Source organism: Caenorhabditis briggsae, assembly GCF_000004555.2.
Source record: "Caenorhabditis briggsae complete genome, chrI, whole genome shotgun sequence".
Lineage (NCBI taxonomy): Eukaryota > Metazoa > Nematoda > Chromadorea > Rhabditida > Rhabditidae > Caenorhabditis > Caenorhabditis briggsae.
Genome location: NC_013489.2, coordinates 2,328,381 through 2,354,486, shown reverse-complemented (window position 1 = coordinate 2,354,486; position 26,106 = coordinate 2,328,381). Strand labels below are relative to the sequence as shown.

General features: G+C 36.0%; 5 protein-coding genes across 5 annotated transcripts in view; 1 reads left to right on the top strand and 4 right to left on the bottom strand.

The window, feature by feature from the left end:
- Nucleotides 1–425: 425 nt before the first annotated feature.
- Nucleotides 426–6,915, bottom strand: Cbr-tag-146 (the record flags this gene model as incomplete). The annotated part of the gene is made up of 8 exons (XM_002638836.1): nucleotides 426–685; nucleotides 2,554–2,779; nucleotides 4,162–4,507; nucleotides 4,877–5,016; nucleotides 6,292–6,492; nucleotides 6,591–6,669; nucleotides 6,718–6,824; nucleotides 6,871–6,915. 8 exons carry the CDS (start codon nucleotides 6,913–6,915, stop codon nucleotides 426–428), a joined length of 1,404 nt encoding a protein of 467 aa, XP_002638882.1.
- A 433-nt stretch (nucleotides 6,916–7,348) lies between these two features.
- Cbr-vps-34 lies at nucleotides 7,349–16,702 on the bottom strand (the record flags this gene model as incomplete). Its single annotated transcript, XM_002638835.1, has 9 exons — nucleotides 7,349–7,486; nucleotides 7,638–7,805; nucleotides 9,067–9,420; nucleotides 10,297–10,464; nucleotides 11,533–11,950; nucleotides 12,580–12,963; nucleotides 13,470–13,771; nucleotides 14,658–15,248; nucleotides 16,538–16,702. The coding sequence occupies 9 exons, from the start codon at nucleotides 16,700–16,702 to the stop codon at nucleotides 7,349–7,351; spliced, it is 2,688 nt and encodes an 895-aa protein (XP_002638881.1).
- A 375-nt stretch (nucleotides 16,703–17,077) lies between these two features.
- Nucleotides 17,078–19,625, bottom strand: CBG25182 (the record flags this gene model as incomplete). The annotated part of the gene is made up of 3 exons (XM_045241641.1): nucleotides 17,078–17,131; nucleotides 18,042–18,221; nucleotides 19,410–19,625. 3 exons carry the CDS (start codon nucleotides 19,623–19,625, stop codon nucleotides 17,078–17,080), a joined length of 450 nt encoding a protein of 149 aa, XP_045100494.1.
- Nucleotides 19,626–20,915: 1,290 nt separating this feature from the next.
- Cbr-csn-2 overlaps nucleotides 20,916–26,106 on the bottom strand; it is a gene marked incomplete at both ends in the record, with an annotated part of 12,719 nt that continues 7,528 nt past the window's right edge. Inside the window, 3 exons of the mRNA XM_045241633.1 lie at nucleotides 20,916–21,101; nucleotides 22,143–22,443; nucleotides 25,771–25,866. Of these exons, the coding sequence (XP_045097477.1) occupies nucleotides 20,916–21,101; nucleotides 22,143–22,443; nucleotides 25,771–25,866 (583 nt within the window). The remainder of the gene's footprint in view (nucleotides 21,102–22,142; nucleotides 22,444–25,770; nucleotides 25,867–26,106) is intronic.
- CBG22099 overlaps nucleotides 25,915–26,106 on the top strand; it is a gene marked incomplete at both ends in the record, with an annotated part of 3,005 nt that continues 2,813 nt past the window's right edge. Inside the window, one exon of the mRNA XM_002638834.1 lies at nucleotides 25,915–26,030. Coding sequence (XP_002638880.1) covers nucleotides 25,915–26,030 — 116 coding nt within the window. The remainder of the gene's footprint in view (nucleotides 26,031–26,106) is intronic.

Sequence of the window (26,106 nt, the reverse complement as noted above, 5' to 3'; positions counted from 1 at the left end):
ACTTCAAAAAACGATGAAATAATTTTTTTCGAAATTTCCAGAAAAACTGACTTTTCAGATTTTTTTTCCTTTTTTTTAAAGCTTTTTTTCTATCCAGAAATTCCCCCAATTTTTGTAGTTTTTCGGCCCAAAAATTCATTTTTTTCGCCCAATTTTCAGACGAATTTTCTGAAATTTCATCAGGATTTTGACAAAATTCGAAACTCGAATTTCAGCTCATTTTAGCTCAAAATTTTTGATTTGATGGAAAATTTCAAAAATCAATTTTCAGCGAAAAACCAAAAAATGGAGCAATCACCTTAAACATTGGACTGAAAATCGCAAAAAAATATAGCTTTAAAAAAATCAAAAATCCAAAAAATCGATTTTTTGAGCAATTCTTCACAGATGTTTAAAATCAATTTTGAGATCATTTTCAGCCTCTCTCATCCTATGGCTCCTCCTTGCTCCACAAACTCCTCCTCATCAAACTCATTCATCATTTTGATTTCCTCCATCGTCAGCACGACCATTGGTGGATCGGCTTCCTCGTACACATAGTCATATTTAGGTCCCCCTAGAACCGGATCAATCTCTTCCTCTGCATTCACTTCTTCGTTATCGAAAATCGGTGTGAACAGTTCGGGATGAACGTTTCGACGGTGTCGCATCATGTAGCAACGGCGGGCGAAGACAGCGTTGCAGCCTGGAAATCGTATATTTGAAGCTTTTAAAATCTCCATTCTCGCCGTAAAACCAAGATATTTTGCGCTCGAAAATGCCAATTTTTCCGGCTAAAAATCAAAATTTCTGACTCAAAAATAACCTATTCAAGTCCAAAAAACCAGTAATTTTCTGTTACAAAAGGTCCATTTCAATTCTTGGGAATGAATCGATTGGCGCCGAGAGACGTTATTTTCTCAGAGAATGCCCCACTTCTCGATCCCAAAAATGCTTATTTTGCAATGTAAAATATCGAGATTTCAGTCTGAAATCAGCTAATTTTGGTTCTGAAAGTGACTATTTCAAGGCTGAAAATGTCCATATTTTGACCGATAAGAACGTTAATTTGAGGGCGAAGAAATGCTAGAAATATTGACAAAGCTGGACGGACCATCACTTTTTTCAGGTTTAATATTTTGGAATCAACTAAATTGGATACTCTAAAAAATTCAAGGGAAAAAATTCAAGATGCTTCTATTTGTGAAGCTGTAGCTCGTATATGGAAAAGGGTAGGGGATCAAAAAACCATAGTTCCTTGATTTAAAAATTTCAAATTTCGATGAATTCGAGGCTAGAAATTTGTAGTTCCTGGCCGATAAAAACGTTAATTTGAGGCCTAAAAACGAGCCAAAAATGAGTCAAAATGACTCCGAAGTGGGCCAAAAATAAGCCACACATGTGTCAGAAACTAGCTATAAATATGCCAAAAAACGAGCCAGGAATGGTTCACAAGCGAGCAAAAATAGCTCAATAATAAGACAAATATATGCCCAAAATGAATCAAAATGCTTCCAAAAGCGGGATAAACTAGCCTATAATGGCTCAAAAACGGCGAAAATTTGTCAAAAACAGGCCAAAACGGTCCTTCCTCTAGCTTCTTTCAGGCTCCAAATTTTTGGTCCATCTAAATTCGATATGATAGAAGTACTCGAGAACTACAAAATGATACTAATTAGGATACTGTATCTTGCCTATGAACAAAGTTACAAGCCATTCAGAAAGCTATATCGTTTTTGACCCATAACTTTGTTCATAGAATAGATACAGTATCCCAAATAGTATCATTTTGTAGTTCTTGATTTTTTCTACCGTAACCAGTTTAATGGGTTGGGAAATATTGACAATGAAAGAAGTTATGGAAATGATCGTTTGGTCTGTTTTTGGCCAAATTTCGCTAAATTTTTGGTCCGTTTTAGAGCCATTATTGGCTAGTTTGTCCCGCTTTTGGAAGCATTTTGATTCATTTTGGGCATATATTTGTCTTATTATTGAGCTATTTTTGTTCGCTTGTGAGCCATTTCTGGCCCGTTTTTTGGCATATTTATAGCTAATTTTTGACACATGTTTGGCTTATTTTTGGCCCACTTCAGAGCCATTTCGACTTATTTTTGGCTCGTTTTTAGGCCTAAAGTTACCGTTTTTATCGGCCAAGAACTACAAATTTCTAGCCTCGAATTCATCGAAATTTGAAATTTTTAAATCAAGGAACTATGGTTTTTTGATCCCCTACCCTTTTCCATATACGAGCTTCACAAAAAGAACCATCTTGTAGGATACTGTATCTTGCCTATGAACAAAGTTGCAAGCCATTCAAAAAGCTATAATCTTCTAAAGTTCTTCTACCGTATCCATTCTAGTTGGTTCAAAGTTAACGAGCCTGAATGAAGCTTTGAATTAATTCGTCGCCTAATTGGCTAATTCGCTTCAGAAGCGCAGAATTTTAGAGATCATTTTGCTACATTTTAGGTATTTTTAGACCAGATTCTAGCCACAGATTCTAGTCTCATATGTCATTTTTCAACTAATTTCAGGTATTTTAGCTGTTTGAAGCCAATTTTCTGCAAATCTCACCTTTAACAATACATGTATATCTTTTGACCCCAGCATGTACCGCCATCTCGTGCTCTTTTCTCACTGAATCATTCACAAACGTCGCATTACACCATGTACATTGCACCGTCCGTTCGGCGGTGTGCATTCGTTTGATATGCGTTTTCAGTGACGACGCTTTGGACAGCATTAGACCACACTCTCCACATTGGTATGGCTTTTCGCCGGTGTGCGTTCGAATGTGCTCCTGGAAAAAGAGGGTTTTATGGCTTAAAATAGGCTAAAGTTGGTCTAAAAATCACTCGAAATGACCTTAAAGGTGGTGTACGGTGAAATTTTTCTATTGCATCAAAATGTGCAGAAATGCATGTAGATTGAAATAAAAATAAAGAAAAAATTCAAAAAAAAACCTTCATCGAGAAAAACGCATCGAAAAATAGGCTGAAAGCCCTTAGGGACGAGCTTTTTCCGCTTGTTTTTCTAGTCCACCCGGTGAGTAAATGCGCGCGAATTCAAACTTTTAAATTGTTTTCGTCCGTTTTCACTGTTTTTTTTCTGTTTTTTCAAGATTTTTCAAGGTTTTTGTTAATTTTTCTCCAAGATACACAGAGGAAAACCTGCTTTAATCGACAAAAACCTTGAAAAATCTTGAAAAAAACGGAAGAAATTATTTTGAAAGTTTGAATTCGCGCGCTTTTACTCTCCGGGTGGCCTAGAAAAACAAGCGAAAAAAGCTCGTCCCTAAGGGCTTTCAGCCTATTTTTCGATGCGTTTTTCTCAATGAAGGAATTTTCATTTTGAATTTTTTCTTCATTTTTATGTCAATCTACATGCTTTTCTGCACATTTTGATGCAATAGAAACATTTCACTGTACACCACCTTTAAAATAGGTTAAAGTTGGTCTAAACTGTGTGAAAAGTGATCTAAAATAGTCGAAACCTGTTTTTTAGTCATTTTCCAATAATTTCCCACTAGATTCAAGCTTTTTCTGACTCACTTTAGCTCGTTTTCAACTACTTGCGTCCCCTACTTCTGCCAACTTTTTTGGGAATTTTTCAGAGTATTTTAGGCCAACTTTGGGCAGTTTCACACCAATTGAAGCGACATTTTAAAGAACATATTGACTCTGGGCTCCTTTTTACTAATTTAGGCTAGTTTTGATCCATTCTAATCAATTTTCAGGTCCAAAATACTCTAAAAATTCTCTGAAAGCAATTTTTCATAGTAGAACAATTTAAGAGCATTTTATGGTTTTTTAAAAGCTATTTTAGTCTATTTTTTTTGGCTCATTTTCAACGTTTTTGAGAGTAATATGACACAATTCAAAGCCATTTCTAATTGATTTTTGACAAAAATTTGATGATTATGGATACAGTAAAACCTGTAATAGAAGGGCCCTCTAGCTTCCAACTTTGAGCCCATATATCTCGATTCCTGCATAAGATATCAAAAAGTGGTCAACTAATAAATTGTTTATCATAATATCACTATTATCTTATTAGTTGACACATTCTTGATATCTTTCACAGGAATCGAGATAAATTGTCTTAAAGCTGACAGTGTGGGGGCCCTTCTATTACAGGTTTTACGGTATTTTTGCTCCAAAAAAGATTTCCCAAAAAACTTACAGCAATCTTACTGGGATGTTTCAGATACAGCCCACAAACTCCGCATTGTGCAATCGTCGCCAGCCTTGTCTTCGCATATGCTCTTTTTTTAGGCACCTTATCCGTCTCAACTGTCTGCGTCTCGTCGTGAGGATGAGGGACATTCAGCACTTTTTGGAGTACTGTAGAGATGACGTCGTCGATACGGGCGTTCGATTCTAGCTCTTTTTCAGTTAGTTCTTCTTCGTCTATTGGTAATCCATCGTCTTCTAATGGGAAGTTTAGAGAGGATTTGGAGCGTTGGGGAGCGTAGTGGAGAGATCTCGAGGTGGCGGTGGACGTTGATGGGGTATCGTAGCCAGTGGATCTGCGAAAAATTGGAATAATCATTTTTCGACTATTTTTAGCCGATTTTTCGTATATTTTGAGCCGGTTTTTCAAATTATTTTTCGACGGTTTTTAGCTGTTTTTTCGAGCATTTTCAGCCAAAAAATAGCCATTTTCGACTATTTTTAGCCAATTTTCGCAGATTAAAAAAAAAATTTTTTAGCCGATTTTCGCAGACTTTTAGACGATTTTTAGCCGATTTTTCGACCAATTTCAGTCAAATTTTCGATAATATAAAGTCAACTTTTGGACCGTCCTTAGCCCGTTTTCAGCCAATTTTCAGCTGTTTTTAACCGATTTTTCTTACAGTTTCAGCCTTTTTTTTCCGAAATTTCCTGAAAAAACTCACAAATCCGGTGGTGCGACGAAAATCGAAGAAGCGGACATTGCCAATCCTCCGTTATCAATCAAAATGCTCTGACTTTCGAGTTGAGGACAGATCATCTTCTTGTCCGGTTTCAGGTGCGGTCGTGGTGGTCCTTGGCGTTTCTGGAAGGATTTAGGGATTTAAAAATTATATTTTCACTGTTTTTAGCTCAAAAAACGCCATTGAAAACTGTAAAAAAGCTATTTTCCTCATTTTTTCACAACGGCTCAAAAATCGGTTTCCCATAATTTTTTCCTCAACTTTCAGCTTAAATTGCTCATGTTGCCATCAATTTCTCACTAAATTCTGGCTCAAAATTGCTTTTTTTCCATCATATTTCTACTAATTTTTAGCTCAAAAATGCTCATTTTCCCTTCTGAAACTTGTCAAAAATATACTTTTCATCGCATTTCTATTGAATTTTGGCCCAAAAATTGTCATTATTTTGCCAAAAATGCTCATCAAAATTCGTAAAAAAATACTTTTTTCGCACTTTAAGCACATTTTGGCTGGAAAACTGTCATTTTCTTTATAATTTTCACTAATTTTCAGCTCAAAATGCCTAATTTTTATCGCTAGTTTCTGGCTAAAAAAAGGTCATTTTCCTTTCAAATTTTCAACATTTTGTGGATCGAAATTGCTCATTTTTCATTATTTTTTCACCAATTACTGGCTCGAAATCTGCTCATTTTCCATTATAATTCCACCGATTTTTAGCTCAAAAATGCTCATTTTACCCTTAAAATCCGTAGAAAATACTTTTTATATACTTTTTATCGCATTTTAAGCACATTTTGGCTCGAAAATTGTCATTTTTTCATATTTTTTTTTTGCCAAAAATTAATTTCTTATTTTAATTCTAATTTTCACTAATTTTCAGCTCAAAATGCCTCATTTTTTTCACAAGCTTCTGGCTCGAAAAAGGTCATTTTCCCTTCAAATTTTCAATATTTTGTGGGTCCAAATTGCTCATTTTTGGTTCGAAAATGCACATTTTCGGCCGGCAATTAATTAATATTTGAACGCGCGACATTTTTATTATCTCTCCGAGTACTACGATCCTTCAACGAACGAATTTTTCTGGCTCAAAATTGAATTCTGGCTCAAAATTGCTCATTTTTTAATTTCTGGCTCAAAATTGCTCATTTTTTCATTAAATTTTTATCAATTTTGGCTCAAAATGCCTCATTTTTATCACTAGTTTTTGGCTTGAAAAAGGTCATTTTCCCTTCAATTTTTCAATATTTTGTGGGTTCAAATTGCCCATTTTTGGTTCGGAAATGCAGAAATGCATTATTTTTTCACCAATTACTGGCTCAAAATCTGCTCATTTTTCATCGAATTCTGACAAATTTTTGGCTTAAAATTGCTCATTTTTCCTTGCAAAAAACTCTCACCTCTCCCCGATGCCTCAACTCGTGTGCATTCTTCCTCGCATTGCTCACAAATCGCCGCCCACATCCAAAACCACACGTAAACGGGAAATCGCCGAGATGTTGTGCTCTATAGTGATGCATGTACGGCGTATTTTGACTGAATCGTTTGCCACACTGATCACATGAGAATGGCTTTTCGCCAGTATGGGTTCGCATGTGTTCCTGCAAAATGGGCGAATTTTAAGCTTAAAATGGGCTGAAATGGTCTAAATAGCTAGAAATTTTGCTTTTTCTCTTTCTGAAAGCTTCAAACCGCTCACTTTCATCCTTGAAGGGTATTTGAGCTCTAGACCACACACTTGACAGGCTGTCACTGTTGCCGGGCGATTTGTTCGTTTTCTGGAATTTTTTTTCAATTTTTCATGAAAAGTATTCAAAATTTTGTACCTTTTCGTTTGAAAAAACGGCTTGATATTCTTAATATTCTCCTCTGTGATCATATTCGACTCCAACGCCTCGTCCACCGCCCATTCCTCGAAAATTGGCTCGGGATCCTTGAAAAAGATCTACTTTTTCCGGTTTTTTTGTTTAAAAAAATACCTGAAGCATTTGCAATTCATCTTCGATGCCGTCCTCGATTTTCATAATTGTTGGAGACCTAAAAAATGAAAAAAAAATTTTTCGCGGAAAATTAATATTTTTCGAATGGAAATTGTGGTTAAATGAATTACAAATTAGGTTATTTTTAATTCATTTGTAATCCAAATTCTATTTTTTTACTCCGAAAAAGCCCAATTTTCAACCTAGAATATCGATTTTTCGCGAATAGCAGAATAAATAAAAATTGCAGAAAAAGCAACGACACTCCGCATATCCCGCCCGCCCATCGTTGGCGGTAATTCAAATTAGAATTCTTTAAATACATTTTTCCGGGTTTTTTCCGGGTTTCAATTTTAACCACTAAAAAGCGTTTCCAGGTCAAAAAATCTTGAAAATAACGATTTTATTCATAGAAAATGCAAAAACAAGGCACAAATTATACACAATTTTACAGAGAAAGTCGAAAAAATAGGAAAAATCACATCAAATTCTGTTTATAGGCATGAATAATATCGGAAATCATGGCCATTTTCGCGTTCAACGACGATTCGATTTGTGTGAAAATGTGCTTGGTAGCCGCTTCGTCCGACAAATCCAGCCGGAGACGTTGTTCAATCTGAAAATATTTTTTTTTCAAAAATTTCGAAATTTCAGATTTTCTGAAATTTTGAGGCAATTTCCAGCCATGTTTTGAATGGTTTTGCTTTTTTTTGAAGTAAAAGGAAAAAATTTTTTTTTCAAAATTAAAAAAAATTCCGATTGCTCACCTTAAAAATAGCCTTATCGGGCTCGGAAGCGATATCGGGAATTCCGGCGTCCAGCATCAACGAGAACAAATTCAGAAGGACGTTCGAGTGTCTTCTGAGGATACGATACGCAGAATCCACGTGTTGAACAAATTCCAGGAATTGTTGAGATTTGGCTCCACCCATTACCTGGAAAAAAAGGGAAAATATGGCGATGTTCTAAAGTGTCACAGTTTTGAAACGTCCTATTTCTAAAATGCCACAGTTCTAGAATGTCGCAGTTCCAAAGTGTGACAAGGTTCTAAAGAATCACAATTCTATGTCTATATTGTCCAAATTCTATATGGTCATAGTTCTAAGACGTCATAGTTCTACAATGTCACAGTTCTCAACGTTCGTAGTTCGAAAATGTCACATTTTCAAGATTGAAAAAGTTCGAGAATGCCGCAGTTCTGAAATATCGCGACTTTAAAACTTAGTTAGAGACAGTTCTAAAATGTCATAGTTCTGAAAGTGCTGCAGTTGTATAACGTCGCAGTTTAAGTGTCCTACGGTTTTAGAGTGTCGTAGTTCTAAAGTTTAGCAATTTCGAAGCTTATTTAGAGACAGTTCGGAAACGTCACATTCGCCAATATGGAGCAGTTCTAAAACGTCGCAGTTCTAAAATGTCATAGTTTTAAAAAGTCGAAGTTTAAGTACCTTACAGTTCTAATTCGACACATTTCTAAAATTTTAAATTTTCAACATTCAAAAACTTCTAAAATGTCAGAGTTACAAAACGTCCCAGTTCTCAAGTGTCCACGTTCTGAAACGTCACAGTTCTGAAACGTCGCAGTTGCACAATGGAACAGTTCTAAAACATCAAAGTCCTGAGTGATCATAGTTTTTAAATGTCGCAGTTATACAGTGTCACAGTTCTATAACGTCATAGTTCTCAAATGTCGCAGTTCTAAAGCGTCGTATTTCTGAAAGTTCGCAGTTTGCTTTAGAGTTTCAAGATCGAAAAAATTCTAAAGGTGCAATAGTTCTCAAATGCCGCAGTTCTGAAACGTTACAGTTCTAAAACGTCACAGTTCTAAAATATTTTTTTGAAATTCTGAGAATCCTTAAAGAGACTTTAAAAAATCTAAAAATCCTGAAAATCTTAAAAACCCAAAAATTATAAAAATTCTAATAATTTCTTCAGGGATTTTTAGAATTTTAATTTCTTCAGTTTTAAAATGTCGCAGTTCTATAACGTCGCAGTTTTGAAATTTCATAGTTCTAAAGTGTCGTAGTTACGGAATGTGTCATTTTCAAGGTCTAAAAAGTCGTCGTTGTAAAATTTCGTAGTTCTAAAATGTCGCAATTCTAAAGAAATCTTTAAAAATCCTGAAAATCTTAAAAACCTAAAAATTGTGAAAATCAAATTTTTATAGTTCCAAAACGTCGCAGTTCTAAAACGTATTACCTGAACCATTTCGGAAGTCAGCTTCATCGGCGGAGGCATCGGTTTGGGATCGCGTCCCAAAATGAATCCGAAATCCACGTGGAACAATTTTCCATTCTCACAAAGTAGCAAGTTATCTAAATGACGATCGCCAAGTCCCAAAATGTACATAATCACCGAGTAGCCCGCAAGCGAGCGTACATAATTATCGATAACATTCGGTTCGATTCCAAACGGTCCATCGCCTGGCCTCAATTCTTTCATTGCCTCTCGAATACAATCCAGCTTATGGGCTTTGTATTGTTCTTGAATCGCTCGCAGCGGCTTTGATTTGATGCACTGCACGAATCCTTGGCCGACACCTGTGGCTAGGACCTGGAAGTTAAGGATGAGCAATTTTTTAACTGTAGATTCGGTTACTGTAGATCTGGTAGAGGTTGGTGAGAGAGCTGTGACATAACCGATATCGTTCTAAGCTGTCGCAGTTCTAAAATGTCGCAGTTCTAAGATTTCATAGGTTCTAGAACGTCGCACTTTCAGAATTGCGAAATTCTGATATGTCAAAGTTCCAAAGCACCTTAGTTCTCATCTGTCACACTTCTCAGGAGTTATAGTTTCAAAACGTCGCAGTTCTAAAGCGTCCTAATTCTAAAACGTAACAGTTTCAAATATCGGTTCTAGAACGTTACAGTTCTAAAATGTCGCAGTTCTGAAACGTCGTAGTTCAAAAACATCTTAGCTAGGATGCCATAGTTCTAAAATGTCGCAGTTCTAAAATGTCATAGTCCTAAAACTTCAGAGTTATAATATTGCAAATTATTAATGAAATGTCGCAGTTTTGAGATGTCACAGTTCTAAAACGACCTAGTTCTAGAATGTCGCAGTTCCAAAGTGTCACGGTTCTAAAGAATCACAATTCTAGGTCTATTATGTCAAAACTCTATATCCTCCTAATTCTAAAATGTCATAGTTCTAAAATGTTACAGTTCTATAACGTCCCAGTTCTAAAATGTCGCAGTTCTAAGATTTCATAGTTCTATAGTACGTCATACTTTCCGAATTGCGAAATTCTGATATGTCAAAGTTCTAAAACGTCTTAGTTCTAATCTGTCACACTTCTCAGGAGCTATAGTTTCAAAACGTCGCAGTTCTAAAGCGACGTAATTCTAAAACGTAACTGTCCCGAAATGTCGGTTCTAGAACGTTACAGTTCTGAAACGTCGCGGTTCCAAAACAGTTCCATTTCCTTACCAAATAGGGTGTCAACTTCAAATCCAATTGCTCCTTTTTCAAAATGATATCAATCAGTCGGACCATTTGTTGAATCAGCTGATCTTGCCGCAAATCGTCGCCCGTTTTGAAAATCACAGTGTACTCCTCAAGGAAGTTCTTGTCCACTTTTCCAGTCACTGGTTGCACCTGAAACATTTGAAATTCTTATGAAAATTCAAAATTTCGAACCATTTTTCATGATTTCTCGACCTTTTTCTCATAAATTTCGTGTCATTTTTAGTTGTTTTAAGACCATTTTCTGCAAATTTTGGGCTTTTGGGCGTCGGTTAAAATGTCCATTTTCATGGTTTTTTGGACCGTTTTTCATGAATTTTGGACTATTTAAATAGTTTTAAGATTAAATTTCTGCAAATTTTCAGTCTTTAGGTCATTTAAAATGGTCCAAGAAATTTTTCTGGAACTAAAAACAATTTTTTCAACAATTTGCAGTCGATTTTCGATCATTTTTCATGAATTTCTAATGATTTTAAATGGATTTTACACCATTTTCCATGAATTTTTGATAATTTTATATGCATTTTTGACCGTTTTTCATAAATTTCGTGTCATTTTTAGTTGTTTAAAGACCATTTTCTGCAAATTTTGGTGTTTTAGTCAGTTAAAATGTCCATTTTCATGGATTTTGGACCATTTTCTATGAATTTCGGACAATTTTTTATAAATTTTCAATGATTTTTAATGTATTTGGGACTATTTTTCATGAAATTTGAACTATTTTTCAAGCATTTCTGACCGTTTTTTAAGAATTTCGAACCATTTTTCCTAAATTTTGGGTCATTTTTCATGATTTTTTGACCTTATTTCATAAATTTCGTGTAATTTTTAGTCGTTTCAAGACCATTATCTGCAAATTACATATGGTCATTTAGTCAGTTAAAATGCCCGTTTTCATGGTTTTCGAACCGTTCTTCATGAATTCGGAACTATTTTAAATCAATTTTGGGCCATTTTTCATGAAATTTTGGATCATTTTTCATGATTTTTGGACCGTTTTCCAGGAATTTTGAACCATTTTTTATAAATTTTTGGTCATTTTTTAGGAATTTTGGGCAATTTCCAATACATTCCTGGTCATTTTTAGCAAATTTCAGATCGTTTTTGACGAATTTTGTATCATTTTTCATGATTTGTAGGCCATTTCCCATAATTTTTGAACCATTTCTAATGAATTTTGGACCAATTTTTATACGGTACCTTAAACGAAATCTTCGCGGGCATCATTTCTGACTTAAAGAATCCCGCGGTATCCGGAATCACGGAAATCAATCGATAACTCGGATCCAGCGGTAGATGAACTCCTTTCAAGTCCAGCATATGCTTGGCTCTCGACAGCATCGTCCGGAATTCCGCCGATTTTCCATCGTTCAACCGTCCTCCTCTTGCCTTGGCCTCGTTCATCAACACAATTAGATCCTCAACAAAGATCTGTTGTTTCTGAAGGGAATCCACCTGATCCCGTGTGTCATGTCGTTTTTCGAGGGCCTCTTTCAGACGGTCCTGGATTCTTTGATACATGTTTGAGAGGTGCTCCTCGGTGGTTTTCGTCGATTCGATTTCCGTTTTTAGATGCCAATAGAGGTAATTGGACACTTTGGGAGAGGCCAGGGCGTAGCTGAAAAGACGGGAATTTGGAAATTCTATGACTCCCTAGTTCTAAAGTGGTCCAGTTTTAAAATGTCGCAGTTTTGAGATGTCATAGTTCTATAACGTCCTAGTTCCAAAATGTCGCAGTTCTAAGATTTCATAGTTCTAGAACGTCACATTTTCAGAATTGCGAAATTCTAATATGTCAAAGTTCTAAAACGTCACAGTTCTAACGTTCTATAACTACCTAGTCCCAAAGTGTCCCCGTTTTAAAATGTCGCAGTTTTGAGATGTCATAGTTCTGTAACGTCCTAGTTCCAAAATGTCGCAGTTCCAAAGTGTGACACGGTTCTAAAGAATCACAATTCTACGTCAATATTGTCAAAATTTTATGTCGTCCTAGTTCTAGAATGTCATAGTTCTGAAACGTCACAGTTCTAAAACGTCCTAGTTCTATAACGTCACAGTTCTGACGTTCTATAACTCCCTAGTCCTAAAGTGGTCCAGTTTTAAAATGATACAGTTCTATAATGTCCTAGTTCTGTAACGTCCGAGTTCTATGACGTCCTAATTCCAAAATGTCGCAATTCCAAAGTGTCACGGTTCTAAAGAAGAATCACAATTCTAGGTCTATAAAGAGCTAAGAACAAAACCGACTCAATCAAGAACGTTGCCAAGTCTCCACTAGGCGGTGCCTTCCTCTTCTCCTTCTTCGTCGTCCCTGCTTCTCCAGATGCCGGATCTTCAGAAGGTGTCAACGCCTTCTGGATCTCCTCCGACCCTTCTTCCTTCTGCTGCTGCTCATCCATTTTCTGTTGATTATGCTCGTATTTCAACGCCTGTACCAGTTGAGGCAGATACAGAAGCACTTGTTCTGGCGACGCCGCTTCTAGAAGACGTGACACTGAGTAGGCACGAACCGCTGGATGTGTGAATGCCGAGGAGAGGAGTTCTAGAGCGTCTTCTGCTTCGATGAGCTCCCAATCGTTCATCAGAGCCAACGCCATTTTTACTTCCTGGGGTTGAGCCCAGTTGACGGATCTGGAATTTTGGGACCATTTTTTATAATTTTTGGACCATTTTCACTGGTTCGTAGACTATTTTCATTGAATTTTGGGACCATTTTTCATGAATTTTGAACAGTTTTTAATAATTTTGTACTATTTTCAGTAGTTTTTAGACCATTTTTATCGAATTTCGAATCATTTTTTCTGAATTTTGGACCATTTTTCATGAAATTTGGACCATTTTTCTTCAATTTTGAACCACTTTTATGAATTTTGGACATTTTCACCAGTTTTTGTACTATTTTTGACTATTTTTCATAGATTTTGGACCATTTTTAATGAATTTTCGATAATTTTAAATGAAATTCGGACCATTGTCCTAGATTTTGAGCCATTTTTGATAAATGTTGGATCATTTTTAATGATTTTCGTACCATTTTTTCCTGAATTTTGGACCATTTTTTCATGAAATTAGGAGCATTTTCTATGAAATTTGGATCGTTTTTCATAAATTTTGAACTTTTTGAATTCATTGCTCACCTCAAATACTTATTCAAAGCCTTTGGAAACTGCCTCAAATAGTGTCTGAACTTCCAAACCAGATCCCTCTGTTCTCGAGTCAAAACTTGCGATGACGGCAAGTTGACAATCATTTCCAGTCGATCCTTTGCCTGTTTATTCGGTTTCACTTGTCTATGACGTTCGTCTCCAGAATCCCGGATTCGACGTGTCATTGCACTGTGTTTGACTTCTGCAAGAGAATCCAGCAGGAGTTCCGGGTCGGAAAGACAGTAGCGGTTGCAGGAGGTTCCACTCGTTACTGCTGAGGCTGAGATACGCATCTGGAACTTTTTGGGGGTTACTGTAGATTTCGGTGGTGGTTGGTGAGAGAGCTGTGACATAACCGATATCGTTCTAAGTTGTCGAAGTTCTAAAATGTCCAAGTTCTAACATTTCATAGTTCTAGAACGTCGCACTTTCAGAATTGCGAAATTCAAATATGTCTAAGTTCTAAAACGTCGTAGTTCTAATCTGTCACACTTCTCAGGAGCTATAGTTTCAGAACTTCCAGTTCTAAAACGTCCTAATTCTAAAATGTAACAGTCCTGAAATGTCGCAGTTCTGAAACGTCGCAGTTCTGAAACGTCGCAGTTCTAAAACATCTTCGCTAGGATGTCATAGTTCCAAAATGTCGCAGTTCTAAAACGTCCTAGTTCTGGAATGTCGCAGTTTCAAAGTGTTACGGTTTTAAAGAATCACAATTCTAGGTCTATATTGTCTAAATTCGTCCTAGTACTCGAACGTCACAGTTCCAAAGTGTCGCAGTTCTATAACGTATTAGTTGCAGTTATGTAACATCCTAGTTCTACACTATCACAGTTCTGAATGTCATGTTCTAAAAAGTCAATTTTTAGATGTCAGTTCTATAATGTCACAGTTCTAAAATGTCACAGTTCTAAAGCGTCCTAGTTATATAATGTCACAGTTCTGATACGTCCCGGTTCTGAAACGTCTCTGTTCTAAAACGTCACAGTTCTAACACGTCGCATTTCTAAAATGTCCTAGTTCTAAAATGTCGCAGTTCGAAGCTGTCGCAGTTCTAAGACTTGCTAGCTGATTGTGTCGCAGTTCTAAACCTTCGCAGTTGTGTAACATCCTAGTTCTAGATTTGCCCAGTTCTATAATGTCACAGTTCTAAAACGTCGCAGTTCTACTTTTCAAACTCACATTCTTGCTCTCATCCTCATAATAAACCACCTTATAAAAAGTGGGTCCCAACCGGATCGCCGCCATTTCCAGCACCAAAAATATGTGTCTTTCGGGTGACATGTGCTTATATTTGGCACGAATCAACTCGATCCTTCTCGCGACGAACGGATCCAACCACTGAACGTCTTCAATCAGGCCCCTGGATTGTCTATTGACCTGTTTGATCAATAAATCAATTTCCTCTCCCCAAGTGTCCGAGAATTTCCAAGTCTCCGCCTGTTTTGTGAACGGATCCGGTTCAGTGGATATCGTCATCTGCACGTCGATCACACCCGACTTCAGAATCCCCCTTTTTGAGAACATCGAGATTCTGGACTGAGCAACGAGGCGACGTGGAAATGTCGAGTTTGCCGCTTCTGCATCGTCGTCGTGCTCCCAAATGGTTATATGGAGGAAGGAGTCGCGGCTTAGGTCGGCGTAACGGATCGGAAGGGTCAGCCATTCGTTCCATCGTTGGATGAGCTTCTGACGCGCGAGTTGAGAGGAATCGGGTGGGGTTGAGAAGGATGTGCAGACGGGGTAGCCGATTTGTTGGTTGTTACAGTAGACCTGGGAGAAAAAGATCTTTTTTTAACAGGCATTGAAAATATCGAGAGAGAGAGAGTCGGAAAAGTTATCGAAAAACGGCTTAAAACGGACCGAAATGGGTCAAAAACGTGCCGGAAACAGGTCGAAAATGGACTAAAAATCGCTTAATAGGGGTTAGCAATTTGTCAAAAACATGCCAAAAACGAGCAAAAAACTGACCAAAACGGACCAAAAATAGGTCAAAAACTGACTAAAACGGAACCGTCCATAGCTCCCTTCAAACTCAACATTTTCAGACCATCCAAATTGGATACGGTAGAAGAACTCAAGAACTACATAATGACACTATTTGGAATACTGCATCTTGACTACCTGCTTATGAGCCATTTTGAACTAATTTTGACCTATTTTAAGCTAGTTTTCGAGCCGTTTTTTGCCCGTTCTAAACAATTTTTTCGTCCGTTTTTGACCCGCTTTTTGAGCCATTTTGACCTAATTTTCAGCCCGCTTTTAAGTCGTTTTTGGTCCATTTTTGACCTATTTTTGGCCTGCTTTTCAGCCACAGTTCAGCTATTTTTCGGCCCGTTCATGACCCGTTTTTGATCTATTTTTGGTCCATTCTAAGCTAGTTTTGGCTCGTTTTTGACTCATTTTTTAAAATTGTTTTGACTTCATTTTGAAATATCGGCCGTTTTTTTTTTCGAAATTTCTGGTTTAGTTTTGCCCAATTTTGATAATTCTTTGCCTCCATTTCAAGCCAATTTTGGCTCGTTTTTGATCCATTTTTGACTCTTTTTTTTGCTCGATTTCCAGCCATCTTTCACCCATTTTCGGCCCGTTCATAACCGATTTGTAGCAATTCCTGGCACCTTTTTAGACCGTTTTTTGAGCGATTTTGATCTAATTTTGAGCTATTTTTGATCATTTTTTGCCTCCATTTCAAGCCAATATCGCACGCATTTGAGCAGTTTTATTTAGGTCATTTTCGACTAATTTTTGGCTCTGTTCAAGCCATTTTTAGGCCGTTGCTGGCCTGGTATAGGTCAGTTGCTGGCAATTTCCGACTCATTGGCTTGTTTCTGGCTAGTCTCTTTAGCCAATTTCGGTTTGTTTTAAGCCATTTTGGTCCGCTTGTGAGTCATTTTTGGCCAGTTTTTGAGCCGTGTTAACCTGCTTATGAGACATTTTGATTTAATTTTGAGCTATTTTTGATCAGCCTCCATTTCAAGCTAATTTTGGTCCGCTCTTGAGCCGTTTTTGACCCATTTCCAGCCCGCTTCTGAGACGACTTTCTAGTCCCTTCGCCTTACCGTAATCTCCGCGAACACCTGACTCAGTCTTCTCACTGGATTGATAACATCTCGAAAAATGCCCTCAAACTCGGCGACTTTGATTTGAACATTCGTTTGTAGATCACAACTATACACGAAGCTAAACGATTCCGTCGGTGGTGTCGCCCGCATTCCGGGTATCATTCGAGTGTGGAATCTGAACATAATTAGCCAGTTAATTAGGGTAATTAAGCAATTAAAAATCGAAATTTGGCATAGAAAAATACTCGAATTCGGGTAGAAAACCATTGAAAATAGATGGAAAAAATGGGGAAAACGAGAAAGAAGAATTTTTACTACAGTCGAGGATTTTACAAAAAAAACATTGGACAAAAAGGATTCGGGAGCATTTTAAGCCAAAAATTCAAATTTTCTAGGTGAAATTATGCTCAAAACTGCCTAAAAAGGCCCAAAAAAGGGGAAAAATCAATAAGACAGGGGGGGGGGGGTTAGTAGAAAAGAGATCCCAAATATGACGAGTGTTTAGACGGTAAAGAAGAGGACGGAGACAGCAAAAAATCAATATTTCCTCCGTTTGATTGGTACTTTTGAGTCGCGGCTCGAGATGGATCCCTGAAAAATTGTTATAGGTACAGTAATCGTCAAAAAAAGTGGGCAAAATGGCTGGAAAAGGGCCTAAAATTACACTAAAAATGGGCCAAAATGGCTCGAAAACGAACTGAAAATAGATCAAAGACGAACCAAAAAGGGTCCTTGCCATAGCTTCCTTCAGACCCAATATTTTTTGGCCAACTAAACTGTATATGATAGAAGAACTCAAGAACTACAAATTGGTACTAACTGGGTTACTGTATCTAATCTATGAACAAAGTTACAAGAAGCAATTGAAAATCAACCGCGTAGCTCAGACAGTTTCTGGCTTGTAACTTTGCTCCTAGACAAAATATAGTATTCCAGATAGTATCGTTTTGTAGTTCTTGAGTTTTTCTACCGTGTTCAAATTATTTGGTCCAAAAACATTGACGTGGACGGGAGTTGTGGCTTAAAACGGACCGAAATGGGTCAAAAACGTGCCGGAAACAGGTCGAAAATGGACTAAAAATCGCTTCGCTTAATAGGGGTTAGCAATTTGTCAAAAACGAGCAAAAAACTGACCAAAACGGACCGAGAACGGACCAAAAATAGGTCAAAAACTGACTAAAACGGAACCGTCCATAGCTTCCTTCAGCCTCAATATTTTTAGAATATCTAAATTGGATATGATAGACAATCTCAAGAACTACAAAATGATACTATTTGGGATACTGTATCTTGTCTATGAACAAAGTTACAAGACGCTAAAAAAGCAACCGCGTAGCTCAGTCGGTTTTTGGCTTGTAACTTCCTTCATAGTCAAGATACAGTATCCCAAATAGTATCATTATGTAGTTCTTGAGATTGTCTATCATATCCAATTTAGATATTCTAAAAATATTGAGGCTGAAGGAAGTTATGATAATTTTTCAGACTTAAAATTCCTCACATTATCCTCATCATCATTTGCATCAGACTCCTCTCTCTGATATCCGTTATCAGCACCACTCGTCGATTCGCCACTTCCATTACTCGTCGACTGATTCTGTTTTTTGGCGTACGGAGACGTTGTGGAACTTTTCGAGAACAGCCGCTCCTCCTCACGAACGCTTCGCTTCTTTAGTTTGTTCTGTAATTTTCAGATTTTAAAGAAACCCATAAAATCGTACACAATTCTGTCTAAAAATAGTTTTTCTAGCGCATCTAGAAGCCGAGATACAATACTTTAAAGAGGCTTAGAAGAGACGCAGACGGGTCAGAGTGTCTCGTTGTCTGCGTCTCTAGCCTCCTAGCTTCAAATGGCTGCATCTCGGCTTCTAGTGGTCATAGGAGTGTGATTTTTGAACAGAAATGTGAAGGAACTCCAGGGCTAAATGATTTTCAACATAATATCGAAATTTGGGGTTTTTGGAAAATTTTGAAAATCCCAAATTGAAGTACTTGTCAAACAACTTGAGAGTTCTTTGAAAAACTACAAAAACTGAGTATTTCTAGTCAAAAGTCATATTTCTAGAACCACTAGAAGCCGAGTTACAGCCATTTAAAGTTTTGGAGAGACGCAGACAGTTACAGTGTATCGTTGTCTGCGTCTCTAGCCTTCTGGCTTCCAATGCCTATATCTCGGCTTCTAGATGAGCTAGAAAGCTCGTTTTTGAACAGAAATGACTGGAAACTTCTGAAGAGCTAAATATTTTCAAACAACATGAGAAACTCCAGGACAGATATTTCCAATGTTTGGTTTTTTGTTGAACTTTTTCATTTTGATGAATTATGCATAATCAAAAAGATTTTAAAATTTCACACATTTCTAAAAAAGAATCAGCTCTCTAGCTCATCCTGAAACCGAATTACATCCATTTGAAGTTTAGAAGAGACGCAGACAGTCAGAGTGTCTCGCTGTCTGTGTCTCTAGCATCCTAGCTTCAAATGGCTATATCTCGGCTTCTAGTGGTCATAGGAGTGTGATTTTTGAACAGAAATGTGAAGGAACTACAGAGCTACATGGTTTTGCACATAATATCAAAATTTGGGAAGTTTATGGAAATTTAATAATATCACAAACTGAAGAACTTAAAAATCGACCAAAAATCACTTTTCTAGCTCATCTAGAAGCCGAGAGACAATACTTTAAACTTCAGAAGGGCTTAGAAGAGACGCAGACAGTTAGAGTGTCTCATTGTCTGCGTCTCTTGCCTCCTAGCTTCATTGGCTATATCTCGACTCGTAGGGACCCTAGAAAGTTGATTCTTTCAAGTTTAGATTCTTAGAATCTTAGATTTTTGAGCTTCTCAGAGTCTCAAGATTCCTAGATCCTCACCTCAAAACGATTGGTTTTGGATGGCGGCGGTGCGTTGGCAAAGTTTCCCCATCCTTTGACGACATTTCCGTATTCAGCAGTATCCTCCAAATAATTGCCCTCAAAAGTGTAAATTTGCGTCTCCAAAGCATCCAAATCCTCAACGATCGACTGCTTCTTCTGAATCCATGCTTCGAGCTCTTTTTTCAGTTCCGCCGGATCCTTTTCTTTTGCCATGCCCTTTTTTTCTGGAAAAAAAATAATTTTGGATGGAATTTGGGAGATTCTAGGTGGGGAAAAGGTCTGAAAATTGGTGTTTTTTCAGTTTTTTTTTTGGGAAATTTGGAATTTCAAATTTTTTGATATTCCAGAAAATTTCAGATAATTCGATGTTTTCGGACTTTTCAAAAAATTCTATTTTTAAATCTCAGAAAAATTTTCCAGACTCAGACAAAACATTTTTTGGAATTTTTCGAAAATTTTGAAAATCGCTTAAATTTTGAAATTCAAGCTTTCCAGGCGGAAATTTCGAACTTTCCAACAAAGAATTTTTTTGAAATGAATAATTTTGAATTCGCAAAAATTGTTATTTTTCCATCATTTTTAGAGAATTTCCAGGCTGAAAACAAAGAAGATGGAAAAAATAATGAGATTTTTCAAAAAATGTCGAAAATCATTCAAATTTCTGAATTTTCGAAAATTTAATATTTTTAAAGCTGAAACTTTCAAAAAAAAACCCGAAATTTCGATTTTTTGAAAATTCGAAATTTCGTTTTATATATTTTCCGTTCGTTTTTTCAGTTTGTGATTTTAAAAAATTTCCAAAAACCCAAATTTCCAAAAAAAAAACAAAATTTCCAAAAACTTTTCGATTTTGAATTTCTGAATTTTTAAAATTTTGAATTTCTGAATTATTGATTTTTTTGGAAACTTAAGTTTTTAAAGCTGAAATTTTCCAAAAAACTGAAATTTCGATTTTTTGAAATTTCAGAAAAAATATCATTTTTTAAACGGTAAAATACGGAAAATTGAAGTGGAAATTTACAAATTTTTGAATTTTTCTGAAATTTCATATAATTTTTCCTAAAATTCTCTATTTTTAATGGGTAAAATATAAAAATTAAAGCCCACTTTCAGTGTCAATTTTCAATATAAAAAACTAAAAAAAAACGAATTTCAAAAAATCAAAAATAGGTAAAATGTAACCACAGAATCGGCAACTGTGTGAAAGAATTTTTAAAAACAATTCAAATTTTCAAAAAAAAAGGGAATTTCAGAATTAAACATTCATTGATCAGGTTGGAAAATTCGCTCCATGGACAATTTTCCAAAAAAAAGGAATCGAAAAGTCGATATTTGGAGAGGGGAGGAGAAAAATAAATAGAGAAAAAAAATACCAGATAAAAAGAAACACACAAAAATTAGAGATTTTAAGAAGAGAAATCCAGAAAATAAGATTTTTAAAAATAGGTGAAAAGAGAGGAATTTCCCATTTCTCAGTGTTAAAAATCTCGATATTCTCTCCATCTACATGACTTTCTTGTAGACAGCGATCGATGATTGAATCGAATCGATTCGATCAGCCCATAGACGAAGTCCTTCGAGTGATAATTCCTGATTACAAGACGTTGGTGGTGGTCCGGAGAGTATTGGTTGAGTGGCCGATGAGGAAGTGCCATCCGATGATGAGGTGCCTTCTTTTGAGTCGGATTTCTGGAAAAATATAGGTTTTTTGAATGTATTTTCATGGATTCTGAATTTCTTGATGTTTCGGAAATTTCGAGATATAGAATTTCGAAATTTTTTAAAAATCGGATTTTTAGATTTACGGAATGGAACGAAAAGATTTTTATCAGGTTTTTGATAATTGAGACTTTCCGATTTATCAAAATTTCTAAAATTTCAAATTTTGAAACTTTAGGATTCGTAGACTCGAGTTATTAGATTTTTCAGATTCTTAGATTCTTGGATTCTCGAATTTTTGGATTCTTAGATTCATAGATTCTTAAATTCCTGGATTACTGGATGCCTGGATTTCGAGATTTTCAAATTTTCAAAATTTTAGGGGTTTTCAAAAAAAAACCTTTTCAAATTATGGGACCCAAAACGTTGAATTTTCAGATTTTCAGATAAAACAATGTCAAGTTCCACTGTTTTCAAATTTTCTAGATATTTCGAAATTTCAGATTTTAAATAAAAAAAGCTTGATTCTCCAGCGCGTCCAAATCCTCAACGATCTACTGCTTCTTCTGAATCCATGCTTCGAGCGCGCAACAGATTAAATACGGCCCTTGCTATAGCTTCCTTCAGCTGCAATATTCTCAGACTAATTGAATTGGATACTGTAGAAGAACTCAATAACTAGAAAATGATACCATTTGGGATACAATATTTGGTATATGAAGGAAGTTGCAAGCCAACAACGATATCAGCTTCGCGGTTGCTTTTTTAGCGTCTTGTAACTTTGTTCATAGACAAGATACAGTATCCCAAATAGTATCATTTTGTAGTTCTTGAGTTCTTCTACCGTATCCAATTTATTTGGTCCAAAAATATGGATCTTAAAAGGAACTATGACAAGGACCGTTTTTGGTCTGTTTTTGAAAAGGCAAGACTAAAATTGCAGATTTTCAGCATTTTCAATGCTGTTTGATGTACGATTTCCCGCCGATTTCAGAACCGAATGGCTGAAAATTGCAATTTTCCAGAATTTTCAGCCATTTTCAGAACTAAAGTTGAAAAAATATCTCTTACCACTGCTGCCGAATCTCCAGCATTTGGTACGACCAAAGTGGAAACAGTCATCTTTTTCTTATTTTTCGGCATTTCGATCATTCCAGACTCTTCATTGATTTTCGCTTCAAGACCATCATCTAGGATAGCTCCAACCAATAAATCGATAACTTCTCCTTCGGAAACTTTCAACTTTTTCGAGAGATACGAAATTCGGACGTTTGTATATGGACGAATCAAACGGAGGAGCACTTGGGTGCGGATGTTATTCATTAGCTCTTCGGTGTGCTCACGAATGAACGGGTCCGCCATAATACTGTCTCTGAAAATGAGAGGGGAAATTAGATTTTAAAATTTTTAGATTCATAAATTTGAAATCTCAAAGTTCTAGCTTCTTGGAATCGAAACTCTAGAATTTTGGAATTTTTGAATTTCTGGATGTTTGAATTTCCGAGAGAATGAGATTCTTGGAAATTTCATAGATTTGGAAGTTCAGAGTTTTGTCTAGGATTGCTGGATTTCAGAATTACAGAGTTTCAGAATATCTGGATTTTTGAATTTTAATTTTTCTGAATTTCTGAATTTCTGGAATTCTATATTTTACAACTTCTGAATTTTATAAATTTTTGGAAATTATCGTTTTTTAGAATTGTGGATTTTTGAAGTTTTTGAATTTTCGGATTTTTGGAATTCAGGAGTTTTCAAATTTCCGAATTTCGGAATTTTTGCATTTTGGATTTCCGGATTTCTGAATTTTTGGGATTCGTGATCACTGAAATTCTGGATTTCTGAAATTCTATATTTTACATTTCTGAATTTTATAATTTTTGGAATTTTTCCGATTTCTAAACTTCAGAATTTCTGGAATTCTAGATTTCACAACTTTTGAATTTTCAGAATTTTGGATTGTTATGGATTGTTGGATTTTCGGATTTCTAGATTCCTAGGTTCCTAGACTTCTGGATTTTTGAATTTCTAGTGTTTTATATCTCTGTATTTCTAGATTTTCAGAATATCGGATTATGATGCAAAATGTGAAAAACTCAGATTCCTAGAATTTAAAAAAAAAATCCACAGAAACTGAAAAATCACGAAAATCCAAAAATTCGATTCGAAATTTTCAAAAATCGTGGAATCTGAAATTTTTGGATTTTCTGAGTTCCTAGATGTCTAGAATTTTAGATTTCTAGATTTTTTAATTCCCGAATTTCAATTTTTCTGATATTTCAAATTTCAGAACTTCAGGATATTCGGATTTCCAAAATTTTTAGATTTCTGAGTTCCTAGATTTTTAGGATTTCGGAATTCTAGAATTCTGAATTTCCGTGTATCAGCATTCTGGGGTTCTGAATTTCTAGATTTCTAGGTTTTAGAATTTCAGAATTTTTGGATTTTCTGATTTTCGAGTATCTGAACTTCTGGATTTTTGGAATTCCGAATGTCTAGATTTTCAGATCTTTGGATTTTTCAAACTTTTAGATTTTTTGAATTTTTACAGAATTCAGAAAAATTCAGAATAAAAAAAACCGGAATTTTATCAAAATTCTAAAAATCTGAAATTTAGCGATTTTCAAATTTTCTGACAATTTCTGGCGATTCCAAAATTTTTGTTTTTAGCACATTTTTATGGATTTTCAGGTAATTTTTAAAAAAATTTAGAAATCTGAAAATCCAGCTTTACCGACTTTTTCTAGTGATTTCAAAATCTTAAAATGTCAGTTTTTGAGATTGGACCCGTTTTTCAGCGATTTTCAGCCAATATTATTCCATGCAAAACTCACTGATGATCAGTCATAATCTGCTCAAAAGCCTGAATATCATTATCCTGATAAGCCTGAACCATTTGTGTCATCGCAACTATCTCAGGCTCATTTTTGAATGGTTTCGCTTCTTGGGAGTCGAACGGGTTGATGTCTGATTTGATGAGCATATTCGCCAACACCAGATATTTGAGGCAAGTCGTACGGCGGGCGGATCCAGATTCATCGTAGTTTTTGAAGGCCTCGAAGAAGTCGGTGTGGGCATCAAGGAAGCGACCGTCACGAAGGTGCATCTTTCCACCGCATTCTGCAACAATAATATTCATGAAATTTGTGATTTTCATGTAAAAATTGGAATTTTTCGATTCAAAATGGGGTAATTAGAAGTCTGGAACCGGCATTTCAAGGTCAATTATGGAAGTTTCCAGACTTCGAAAATGGAAATTTAAATTCAAAATTAGTAGTTTTGGGACCTGAAATGGACATTTTTCTTAAAATTTGAGATTTTCAAGTCTAAATTAGGCATTTCTAGATTCAAAATTAGAGATTTTCTAGGCCAAATCAACTATTTTTTAAGTTGAAAATTGGAATTTTCAGGTCCAAAATGGGGAAATTAGAAGTCTGAAACCGTCATTTTAAGACCAATTATTGACATTTTCAGGCTGCAAATTAAAATTTTAGGTTCAAAATTAGTGATTTCGAGATTTGGAATTAACTTTATAGGTTAGAAATACACACAACTTTTGAGCTCAAAATCTGAGATTTTCAAGCCTAATTTTGGCATTTTTAGACTCGAAATTTGGGATTTTCCAGACGTAATTAGAGATTTTCTAGGCCAAAATATGGAATTTTCAGCTCCAAAATTGGGTGAATCAGAAGTCTGGAACCGTCATTTTAAGAATAATTATTGACATTTTTAGGCGTAAAAATCGTAATTTTAGGTCCAAAATTAGTTGTTTTAGGATCTGAAATTGAAATTTTAGATTCGAAATTCCCATTTTTCCGGCTGAAAATCGAAAATTTTTGACCTGAAATTTGAGATTTTCGCGCCAATTTTTGGCATTTTTAAGCTCGAAATTTGGGATTTTCCAGACGTAAATTGAAATTTTCCAGGCCAAATCGACTATTTTTAGGTTGAAAATTGGAATTTTCAGCTCCAAATTAGTAATTTCGAGTTTTGAAATTGACATTTTAGATTCAAAATTCCCATTTTCCCGGCAGAAAATCGAAAATGTTAGCCTGGAAATTCGAGATTTTCAAGCCTAAATTTGGCATAATTAGGCTCAAAAATTGGGGATTCCAGTTCAAGAATTGGGAATTTCAGGATCGAAATTCACTAATTTCCAACTAATTTCTAGCTTAAAGTGGTCGTTTTCAGAAGCCTAAAGTCAGATTTTTTGTACCGAAATCCGAGACTTTCAGGTTGAAATTTGCCATTTCTAGACTCGAAATCAGAGATTTTCTAGACTAAAATAATTATTACCATGTCGAAAAATGACATTTTCCAGCTCAAAAATTAGTATTTTCGAGGTCGAGGAATGACATTTTCTAGCTCAAAAATTGCTATTTTCAGACCTAAACTAGACATTTAAGGGTGGAAAATTAGCGTTTCCCAGGACTAAAAATATGATGTCTGACGTCTGGAATTTAGCATTTTTTCAGCTTAAACTTGAGTTCAAAATTGAGGTTTAAAGCTTCAAAACACGAAATTTTCAGGCCTAAATTCCATATTTGACTATGAAAATTTTAGGTCAATTATCTCTTCCACGTTATCCATTTCCCCAAAAAAAGGCTCCATAATCCGTGTATCCCTGCTCCTCCCCCTCCATCTTCTGACCATTCCACGTGTTCCACTTTTTCTCTCCCCTGCCCCCCCCCCCCCCCCCAACAATTGCCCTTCGTGTGCCCCGACATAACCAGAATCCTCACGGTTTTCGGTTAGTTTTGAGATAATAATTTCGCACAAAAAAGTCTCCATTTTCGTGCTTTTAGAAGAATAGAGTGTGTGGAGTGCGGAGCGTCTCTCGGAAACAATGTCGTTTCAAGAGCATCACAATAGCAACAACAACATCGACATGAATATGATGGTCGATGCGTCGTCTCGGGCTGTGGCTGGCAAGGGAAAGAAGAAGAAGACGGCGCATTTCAAGTAAGGATTCTGGGGGATTCTTAACTTTGAGCCAATTTATCTGGGTTACTGTAAGAGATATCAAAAAAATGTCAAC